General features: G+C 63.9%; 1 protein-coding gene across 1 annotated transcript; it reads right to left on the minus strand.

Annotated features, from left to right (window-relative positions):
• Positions 1 to 2132: 2132 nt before the first annotated feature.
• On the minus strand, positions 2133 to 10996 carry CLPP (caseinolytic mitochondrial matrix peptidase proteolytic subunit). The gene is made up of 8 exons (XM_074571842.1): positions 10883 to 10996; positions 6325 to 6403; positions 5712 to 5823; positions 4831 to 4902; positions 4636 to 4732; positions 3499 to 3686; positions 2505 to 2610; positions 2133 to 2415 (listed from the first exon to the last, which is right to left on the minus strand). Exons 2-8 carry the CDS (start codon positions 6366 to 6368, stop codon positions 2252 to 2254), a joined length of 783 nt encoding a protein of 260 aa, XP_074427943.1. The 5' UTR covers positions 6369 to 6403; positions 10883 to 10996; the 3' UTR covers positions 2133 to 2251.
• Between the last annotated feature and the right edge of the window lie 388 nt (positions 10997 to 11384).

Consider the following 11384-nt stretch of genomic DNA (forward strand, 5'->3'; position numbering starts at 1 on the left):
CCCCCCCAGACCCCATAGCCCCCTCCAAGCCCCTGTACCCCCCCCTTGCTGCCCCACAGACCTCATAAATCCCCCCGGCCCCCCCCGCAGACCCCATGGCTCCCCCCCAACCCCCTGAACCCCCCCCCCTTGCCTGCTCCAGGGGTCCCAGTTCATCCCCCCCGGGCTCGTCGCCGCCGGGGTCCCCCGGGGAGGTCGCGGGGGGGGCGGCTGGGTCGTCGTCCCCCCCCGGGGACAGGCAGAGCCCGGCCGCCGCCGCCGCCAGCAGCACCTCGGGGGCTGGGAGGGGGGAACCAGGCGTTCGGGACCCCCCCCCCGGACCTTGACCCGCCCCCGCGGGCACCCCCAAACCCCCCCCCCCCCGTTACCTGGGGAGGGGGCTCGGCCCGGGCTGGCCATGGCCCCGCTGACGGTGCCTGGGGGAGGACGGGCCGGAGGGGGGGGCTCAGCTGTCCCCCCAACCTGCCCCACAGGCCCCCCCTCGAGGCTCCTCTGCCCCCCCCGAAAGGCATCACTACCCCCCCAACCTGCCCCGTGGGCCCCCCCGAGGGCACTGCTGCCCCCCCCCCCCAACCTGCCCCATGGACCCCCCAGAACCCCCCCCAACCACCCCACAGCCTCCCAAAAGGCTGCTGTGCCCCCACCCGAGGACATTCCTGCCCCCCCAACCTGCCCCATGTCCCCTCCCCGAACCCCCCCAACACACCCCACAGCCCCCACAAGAGGCCCCTGTGTCTCCCCTGAGACCCCTGCTGCCCCCCAACCTGCCCCAAAGCCCCCCAGGGACCCACCAACCTGCCCCACGGCCCCCCAGCCTGCCCCATGGCCCCCCCTAGAACTCCCCAACAGCCCCCCCAAAGAAGCCCCTGTGTCCCCCCTGAAAGCATTGCTGCCCCCCAACCTGCCCCATGGCCCCCCAAGGACCCCCCCAAACCTGCCCCATGGCCCTCCAACCTGCCCCATGGCCCCCGTAAGAGGCTTCTGCTGCCCCCAATGTGCCCCAAAGCCCCCCACAGCCCCCCAGCCTGACCCCTGGCCCACTCTGAGGCCCCTGCTGCCCCCCAACTTGCCCCATGGCCCCCTCCCAGGGCACTGCTGCCCCCTAACCTGTCCCAAAAGCCCCCCCCCAAGAACCCCCCAGCCTGACCCACAGGCCCCAAACCCACCCCTAAAGCCCCCTTCCAGGGCACTGCTGCCTCCCAACCCACCCCACTGCTCCCCCAGCCTGTCGCACGGCCCACTCTGAGGCCCCTGCTGCCCCCCGACCTGCCCCACAGCCCCCCAAGGCCCCCCCCAACCCACCCCCACTGCCCCCCCAGCCTGCCCCACGGCCCACTCTGAGGCCCCTGCTGCCCTCCAGCCTGCCCCAAAGCCCCCCAAGGACACCTCAACCCGCCTCACAGGCCCCAAACCGGCCCCTAAAGCCCCCTCCAGGGCGCTGCTGCCCCCCAGCCTGCCCCATGGCCCACTCCGAGGGCCCTGGTGCCCCTTAACCTGCCCCAAAAGCCCCCCAAGGAACCCCCCCACAGCCGCCCCCGTTCCCGCCCCACCGCTGAGGGCCCGGCCAGGCCCCGCCCCCCGCCGCGCCGCTTAAATAGCCCGCCTGGCCCCGCCCCCCACTCCCCATTGGATGGAGGCCGCGGCCAATGGACGCCGGGCGCGGGGCACGACGGGAGATGTAGTTCCTGGGGGGGAACCGTCCATGGGGCGCTTATGGGGCAGATGGGGAGCTATGGGGTACGGGGGAGGCCCATAGGGCAGATGGGGAGCTATGGGGCACTCGGGGGGGCCCCCCAGGGGGGGCTGTGGGGCACTCGGGGGGCTCTGTGGTACATGGTGGGGGGGGCTATGGGGCTGGGCAGGAGGACGCAGGACCCATGGGGGGGGCCATGGGGTGAAGGGGGGGCTCATGAGGGGGCGAAATATGGGGCTGGGGGCAGCTTGGGTTGGCGGGGGCACCCCAAATCCATCTATGGGGCACATTCCCCCCCCCCCCCCCAAACCCCCCGATGCCCCAGATCCCCCCTTAGGAGCCCTCCCCCTCCCAAATCCCCCCCACTCCAGCCCCCCAGATCCCCCCCAGCCCCATATCCCCCCCCCCAGCCCCCCCAAATCCCTCCTGCAGCGCTCAATGGGGGGGCGGCAGCACTTTAATTCCAGCCGGGGGTACAGAACCCCGGGAGGGGGGGTGGGTGGGGGGCAAACAGCCCCCCCCATCCCCCCCCCCCCCCCCAGGGGGGTGCGGGGTGTCTCAGGCCCCCCCCGGGGGGGTGTCGGGGGGTGGGGGGGGCTCCTTCTGCACCAGGCGGGGCTCGTCCTCGCCGCGGGGTGGGGGGTGCACCAGCACCCGGTCCAGGAGCCCGAACTCCTGCGCCTCCACGGGGCTGAGGTACCGGTCCCGCTCCATCGCCGCCTCTGAAGTAACGTGGGGGGGTCGGGGGGGTCAGGGGGGGTCGGGGGGGGGTTGCTGTGGGGGGGTCGGGGCCTGGGGGGGGTGGTCTCACCGATGACGGCCAGGGGCTGCCCGGTGTGTTTGGCGTAGAGGCCATTGATCTGGCGCTTGAGCTGCAGGATCTCCTCCGCCTGGATGGCGATGTCGGTGGCCTGGCCCTGGGGGGCGGGGGGGGGAAACGGATCACCGGGGGGGGGGTTTAGGTGATCCCAAACCCCCCCACACCCCGGAGGGGCCTGAACCCCCCCCCCAGGGGCCCCATCCTGTCCACAGGGGGGGGATCCCCGAGTCGGAGGGGGCGTGTGTCCCATCTTCCCTACCCCCTTGGGGGTGCCCCCCCCCCCGTACCCTTTACTCCCACAGGGTGTGTTGCCCCCCCCGCCGTTGCCCCCCCACTCCACACCCATGCCCACCCCCCCCACCATGGGTTGGTGCCCCCCACTGCCCACCCCGCCATGGGGTGCCCCCCCCTTGTACCTGTGCCCCCGCCGAGGGCTGTCTTGCCCCCCCTCAACGGTTCCTCCCCACCACAGCGTCCCCCCCGTACCCCTTGCCCCCCCCCCCGCCATGGTGGCCCCCCCGTACCCCTTGCCCCCCCCCATGGTTCCCCCCCCGCCACCGTCCCCCCACCCTGTACCCGTGCCCCCCCAAGGGACATCTTGCCCCCTGCCACATGGTTCACCCCCCCATCCATTGCCCCCCCCTGTGGTGTCCCCCCCCGTACCCGTGCCCCCCCCGAGGGCTGTCTTGCCCCCCTCCCACGGTTCCCCCCCTCCGGTGCCCCCCCCGTACCCGTGTCCGCCCCCATGGTCCCCCCCTCCTGCACCCGTTGCCCCCCCGAGGGCTGTCTTGCCCCCCCCCCCCCGAGTTTTCCCCCCCTCCGGTGCCCCCCCCCCATACCTGTGTCCCCCCCGAGGGCTGTCTTGCCCCCCTCCCACGGTTCCCCCCCTGCCGGTGACCACCCCGTACCCGTGTCCGCCCCCATGGTTCCCCCCTCCTGCACCCGTTGCCCCCCCGAGGGCTGTCGTACCCCCCCCCCCCCGTACCCGTGCCCCCCCCGAGGGCTGGTGCACCATGATGCGGGCGTTGGGCAGGGCGTGGCGCTGGCCCGGGGCCCCCCCGGCCAGCAGCAGGGAGCCCATGCTGGCCGCCTGCCCCACGCACCAGGTGCACACGGGGTTCAGCACGTACTGCATCGTGTCGTAGATCGCCAGCCCCGACGTCACCGCCCCGCCTGCGCCGCGCCGTGACGTCACACTGACGTCACACACACAGGGCCACACCCCCTCCGAGCCACACCCCCCCCAGAGCCACACCCCCTAGGACCCCCTTAGACCCCCCCCAAGCCCCTCCCATCCCCCACACACCCCCCACAAATCCCCCCCCAGGACCCCCTTAAACCCCCCCCAGCTCCCCCCCACAACCCTTGGACCCCATTACACCCCCCCCAGCCCCCCTGACCCCCCCAAACCCCCTTAGAACCCCCCCAAAACCTCTCCCATCCCCCCAGAGCCCCCCCAAATCTCCCCAAGCCCCCCTTAAACCCCTCACAGCCCCCCCCACACACACCCACTAGGCCCCCTTAGACCCCCCCAGCCCTGCCCCCCCACCCCCTAAGACCCCATTAGACTCCCCCCAGCCCCCCTCCCCACCTCCTAGGACCCCCTTAGACCCCCCCAAGCCTCTCCAGTCTCACCCAGACCCCTCAGAGCCCCCCCAAGACCCCCTTAAACCCCTCACAGCCCCCCCCCAAACCCCCTAGGCCCCCTTAGACCCCCCCAGCCCTGCCCCCCCGCCCCCTAAGACCCCATTAGACCCCCCCCAGCCCCCTCCCCACCTCCTAGGACCCCCTTAGACCCCCCCAAGCCTCTCCAGTCTCACCCAGACCCCTCAGAGCCCCCCCAAGACCCCCTTAAACCCCTCACAGCCCCCCCCCAAACCCCCTAGGCCCCCTTAGACCCCCCCAGCCCTGCCCCCCCACCCCCTAAGACCCCATTAGACCCCCCCCAGCCCCCCTCCCCACCTCCTAGGACCCCCTTAGACTCCCCCAAGCCTCTCCAGTCTCACCCAGACCCCTCAGAGCCCCCCGAGATCCCCCCCAGGACCCCTGTAAACACCCCCCCAGCCACCCCCCCCACGCCCTAGGCCCCCCCTTGGTCCCCCCCCTCGGTCCCCCCCCTCACCGGGGCTGTTGATGTACATGTGGATGGGTTTCTTGTTGCTCTCGGACTGCAGGAAGAGCAGCTGGGCGATCACCAGGCTGGCCAGGCTGTCGTCGATCTGCCGGGGGGGGGGCGGCCGGTAGGTGCCGGGGGGGCCTTTAGCAGGGTTTGGGGCCCACCCCCAACCCCCCCCCCCTTTCCCCCCCCAGCACTTACCGGCCCCATGACGCAGATGATGCGCTCCCGCAGCAACCGGGAATAGATGTCGTAGGCTCGCTCCCCCCGGCCCTGCAGGAAAGTGTGTGTGTGGGGGGGGTGTCACGGGGGGGGCTTTTAGGGATCCTGGCGGGGTTCTGAGGGCTCGGGGGGGGGAGGTTGGGGGGACTGAGGAGCTCTTAGAGGGTCCTGGGGGGGGCTTGGGGGGGTTCTGAGGGGAGAAGGGGAAGGTTTGGGGGGCTTTTAGGGGGTCCTGGGAGGGGAAGTTGGGGGGTTCCTGAAGGGTCTGGGGGGGTGGGAGGGTTTGGGGGGGTCTAAGGGGGCCTGGGGGGGCTTGGGGGGCTCTAAGGGGGCTTGGGGGATTCTTAGGGGGTCCTGGGTGTGGGAGGATTGAGGGGCTCTTAGAGGGTCCGGGGGGGGGGGAATTGGGGGGGTTCTGAGGGGGGAAGGGGAGGGTTTGGGGGAGCTTTTAGGGGGTCCTGGGGGGAGGGGGTTTGGGGGGCTCCTGAAGGGTCTGGGGGGGCTCTAAGGCAGCCTGGGGAGGGCTTGGGGGGCTCTGAGGGGTTTGGGGGGTGGAGGTTAGGGGGGTTCTGAGAGGTCTGGGGGGGTTAGCGGGGTTTTAGAGGGTCCTGAGGGGGCTTGGGGGGGGTTACAAGTGGGTCCGGGGGGGGGTTAAAGGGATTTAGGGGGGTCTGGTGGGGGGTGGGAAGGGATGGGGGTGTTTCTAAGGGCGTCTGGGGGGCTCTGAGAGCTCTTAGGGGGTCCTGGGGGGGCTCTGAGGGTTTGGGGGGGGCTAAGAGGGTCCCTGAGGGCTGTGGGACAGTTTGGGGGGGTCGGGGGGGGTCCCCCAATCCCCCCCCCCGGGGAAGGGCCCCGCTCACCGTCTGCTCCACCACGATGGGGATGAGGGGGGGCGGGGGGGGGGGCGCGGGCCGGCACCGTCCGGTGGAAGCTGCGGCGGGCGGCCGCCCCCCAGGCCAGGCGCAGGGCGTGCTTCAGGGGGGCGGGGGAGTCACGGCGGGGCCGGGACCGCCGGGACCCCCCCGGCACCGGGAAAACCCCCCCGGGACCCCCCAACCAGGATCCCCAGAACCTCCCCCTCCCCTAACCGGGACCCCTCCAGTTGGGAACCCCCCGTAACCGGCTTCCCCCCACAGCCAGGACCCCCAGAATGGGACCCCCCCTCCTGTAACCGGGACCCCGAGACCCTCCGGTAACGGGGACACCCGCGGAACGGCGACCCCCGGCCGGGTCCCCACCTCGCAAGGGCCCCCACGACACCCCTGCTCCCCCCCCTCCTCCCGCTCCCGCCGGACCCCCCCGGTCCCGGTCCCTCACCCCCGGCCCCATAGCGCCCCGGAAGCGCTTTGGCGCCCCGGAAGCGCTCAGAGCTCCATGTGACCTCCGTGACACACACCCCCACCCCCGTGCCGGCCACGCCCCCTCCAGTAGGCCACGCCCATCCGTAGGCCGGCCCTCCGTCACGTGACGCACAGGACTGCGTTTCCCGTCGTGCCCCGCGGCCCGGCCGCCGCCATGACACTTCCGGGGCCCGATGGAGCCGCTGCAGCGCCTATAGAGCCATTATAGAGCCGTTATACACCACATAGAGCCATTATAGAGCTGACAGAGACCATATAGAGCCGTTATAGGCCACGTAGAGCCATTCTAGAGGTGTTATAGACCATATAGAACCGCCATAGATCGCATACAGCCATTGATACATCATATAGAGCTGTTATAGAACCATTATAGACCATATGGAGCTGCTATACACCCATTATAGAACACATAGAGCCATTATACCATATAAAGCCATTTTGGAGCTGTTAGAGACCATATAGAGCCATTATATAATATAGAAAGCCATTCTGGAGCAGTATGAGACCATATAGAGACATTATAGACCATATAGAGCCACCTTAGAGCAGTTAGAGACCACACAGAGCCATTATAGACCACATAGAGCCATTATAAACCATATAGAACCACTATAGTGCCATTATAGAGCTGTTACAGACCATACAGAGACATTACAGAGCTGTTATAGACCCCACGCAGCCACTATAGAGCAGTTATAGACCATATAGAGCCATAACAGAGCCATTATAGACCCTACAGGGCCATCATAAAGCTGTTACAGCCCATCTAGAGCTGTTATAGACCACACAGAGCCACTACAGAGCCCTTACAGGCCATATAGAGCCCCTGTGGGCCCTTAAGGACCATATAGAGCTGTTACAGACCATACACAGCTGTTACAGAGCCTATAGAGCTGTTATACAGCCTCGAGATACATTATAGACACATTATAGAGCTGTTACAGAGCCCACAGACAGGGTATAGGCACATTATAGAGCTGTTATAGAGCCTATAGACAGGGTATGGGCACACTATAGAGCTGTTACAGAGCCTATAGACAGGGTATGGGCACATTATAGAGCTGTTACAGAGCCTATAGATGGGTTATAGGCACATTATAGAGCTGTTACAGAGCCTATAGACAGGGTATGGGCACATTATAGAGCTGTTACAGAGCCCACAGACAGGGTATAGGCACATTATAGAGCTGTTACAGAACCTATAGACAGGGTATAGGCACACTATAGAGCTGTTACAGAGCCTATAGACAGGGTATGGGCACATTATAGAGCTGTTACAGAGCCTATAGATGGGTTATAGGCACATTATAGAGCTGTTACAGAGCCTATAGACAGGGTATGGGCACATTATAGAGCTGTTACAGAGCCTATAGACAGGGTATGGGCACATTATAGAGCTGTTATAGAGCCCACAGACAGGGTATAGGCACATTATAGAGCTGTTGCAGAGCCTATAGACAGGGTATGGGCACATTATAGAGCTGTTACAGAGCCTATAGATGGGTTATAGGCACACTATAGAGCTGTTACAGAGCCTATAGACAGGGTATGGGCACATTATAGAGCTGTTACAGAGCCTATAGACAGGGTATGGGCACACTATAGAGCTGTTACAGAGCCTATAGACGGGTTATAGGCACATTATAGAGCTGTTACAGAGCCTATAGACAGGGTATGGGCACATTATAGAGCTGTTACAGAGCCTATAGACAGGGTATAGGCACATTATAGAGCTGTTACAGAGCCTATAGACGGGTTATAGGCACACTATAGAGCTGTTACAGAGCCTATAGACGGGTTATAGGCACATTATAGAGCTGTTACAGAGCCTATAGACAGGGTATGGGCACATTATAGAGCTGTTACAGAGCCTATAGATGGGTTATAGGCACACTATAGAGCTGTTACAGAGCCTATAGACGGGTTATAGGCACATTATAGAGCTGTTACAGAGCCTATAGACAGGGTATGGGCACATTATAGAGCTGTTACAGAGCCTATAGACAGGGTATGGGCACATTATAGAGCTGTTACAGAGCCTATAGATGGGTTATAGGCACACTATAGAGCTGTTACAGAGCCTATAGACAGGGTATGGGCACACTATAGAGCTGTTACAGAGCCTATAGATGGGTTATAGGCACATTATAGAGCTAACAGGGACTTTATACACACGTTATGGGTCCTACAGACGCGTGGCAGAGAAGGACCTGGGGGTTCCCGTTGACGAGCGGCCGAACACGAGCCAGCAGCGTGCCCAGGTGGCCAAGAAAGCCAACGGCATCCTGGCTCGTATCAGCACTAGCGTGACCAGCAGGAGGAGGGAGGTGATCGTCCCCCCGCCCCGTGCTCAGCACTGGGGAGGCCACCCCTGGAGGATCGTGTCCAGTTCTGGGCACCCCGATACCAGAGAGATCTGGAGGCGCCGGAGCGAGGGCAGAGGGGGGCAACGAAGGGGGTGAAGGGCCTGGAGAATAAACGTGGTGAGGAGCGATTGAGGGAGCTGGGAGTGTTTAGTCCGAGGAAGAGGAGGCTGAGGGGAGACCTCATGGCTCTCCACAACCACTTGGGAGGACGCTGCAGAGCGGTTGGGGCTGGTCTCTTCTCACGGGTAATTGGCGCTAGAACAAGAGGGAACGGCTTCGAGCTGCAGCCGGGGAGGTTTAGGCTGGGCACGAGGAAAAAATTCTTCCCAGAAGGAGCGGTCGGACGCCGGAGTAGGCTGCCCGTGGTGGGCAGGTGGTGGTGGAGTCGCCGTCCCTGAAGGTGTTTGAGAGTGGTTTAGGTGTGGGGGGGGATGTGGTGTAGGGGGGAGCTCTGTAGAGTGGGGCTGATGGTTGGACCCGATGGTCCCGAGGGTCTTTTCCCACCTGAAGGATTCTGAGTCTCTGATTATAGACCATATGGAGCTGCTGTAGAGCCGTTAGAGACCATATAACGCCATTGTGGAGCCGTTCTAGACCATATAGAGCCATTATAGACCATATAGAGCCACCTTAGAGCAGTTATAGACCACACCGAGCCATTATAGACCATATAGAGCCACCTTAGAGCAGTTATAGGCCACACAGAGCCATTATAGACTATATAGAGCCACCTTAGAGCAGTTAGAGACCACACAGAGCCATTATATAGCCATTATAGACCACATAGAGCTGTTATAGGCCATTATAGATCCATTATAAACCATATAGAACCGCTATAGCACCATCATAGACACTATAGAGCCGTTACAGACCATACGGAGACATTACAGAGCTGTTATAGACCCCACGCAGCCACTATAGAGCGGTTATAGACCATATAGAGCCATAACAGAGCCATTATAGACCCTACAGGGCCATCATAAAGCTGTTACAGCCCATCTAGAGCTGTTATAGACCACACAGAGCCACTATAGAGCCCTTACAGGCCATATAGAGCCCCTGTGGGCCCTTAAGGACCATATAGAGCTCTTACAGACCATACACAGCTGTTACAGAGCCTATAGAGCTGTTATACAGCCTCGAGATACATTATAGACACATTATAGAGCTGTTACAGAGCCCACAGACAGGGTATGGGCACATTATAGAGCTGTTATAGAGCCTATAGACAGGGTATGGGCACATTATAGAGCTGTTACAGAGCCTATAGACGGGTTATAGGCACATTATAGAGCTGTTACAGAGCCCACAGACAGGGTATGGGCACATTATAGAGCTGTTACAGAGCCTATAGACAGGGTATGGGCACACTATAGAGCTGTTACAGAGCCTATAGACGGGTTATAGGCACATTATAGAGCTGTTACAGAGCCTATAGACAGGGTATGGGCACACTATAGAGCTGTTACAGAGCCTATAGACGGGTTATAGGCACATTATAGAGCTGTTACAGAGCCCACAGACAGGGTATGGGCACATTATAGAGCTGTTACAGAGCCTATAGACAGGGTATGGGCACATTATAGAGCTGTTACAGAGCCTATAGACGGGTTATAGGCACATTATAGAGCTGTTAACCCCTTACGGACAACACGGAGCTTCTACAGACGCGTCACAGGCCTCATAGAGCCCCCGGGGCCTGACGAAGGCGGATTTGGGGCCTTACGGACCCATCACAGACCATTAACCACCCCCTGCCCCCCCCCTCACGCCCTCCTCAGCGCCACTGACCCCCACCAGCGTTGCTCTCCTCATTAGCACTAATTACCCACCTCGCTAATTACCCCCCTTTAATTACCCCCCTCAGCGCTCAGGCCCCTCCTCCCCCCCCCCGGGCCTTTATTGCCCCCCAGCAGCACTAATCCTCCCGCAGGCATTACCTCAAGGCTTAAATTACGCATGTGTTAGTATTAATTACCGCATTAGCGTTAATTACCCTTAGCATTAATTACCCTTAGCATTAATTAAGCCATTAGCATTAATTACCCGCCATTTAGCACCCCGCTGGGGGCGCTGTCCCGCGTCCCCCCCCCCCCCCCCCCAACAAGCGCGGGTGCCCCTCGGCGACCCCTGATGACCCCCGTTAATTACCCCTGTTAATTACCCCCGCTTAACTAGAGCTCCTCCCCCACCCCCCCCCCCAGCGGCGGCCATGGCGCCCGCAGGCCTCGTTGCCATGGCGACAGCCGCCATCCCCCCCCCACCCCCGGCCCGCCCCCCCCGCCCCCGTCGCCGTGACTTCACCGACGGTCGCTGACGTCGCCGGTGACGCCACCCGCGCGCGCGTTTTGGGGGAAACCGGAGGAAAATCGGCCTGCCGTGACGTCACGCGGCCGTGACGTCGCTCCGCGACTACGCTTCCCGGCGTCCCCCGCGGCCCCGCCCGCGCCGCGCACGCGCGCCCCGCCCGCTGACTGACGGCCGCACCGCCCAATCAGACGCCGCCAGCTCCCCCGCGCGGCCCCTCCCTCCCCCGCCCCCCTCAGGAAGCGCCGACGGACGCGCCGGGCGGCCAATTGGAAGCGGGCGGGGCGGGGCCTCGGTCGAGCGACGCGCGCCTCCGCCAACCGGCGATCGGCGGCGGCGGGCGGCAGCCAATGGGAGCCTGGGGGCGGGGCGAGGCGCGGGGGGGCCCCGCCCGCCGCCGAGGCGGGTAGCAACAGTTGCCCCGGTGAGGGAACACGGAGGGCGCCATAGCCACGGTCGCCGTGGCGACCGCGCTCCGGCCCCGGCCCGGCCCCGCCGC

Source organism: Larus michahellis, unplaced genomic scaffold (genome assembly GCF_964199755.1).
Source record: "Larus michahellis unplaced genomic scaffold, bLarMic1.1 SCAFFOLD_514, whole genome shotgun sequence".
In the NCBI taxonomy this organism is placed as follows: Eukaryota; Metazoa; Chordata; class Aves; order Charadriiformes; family Laridae; genus Larus; species Larus michahellis.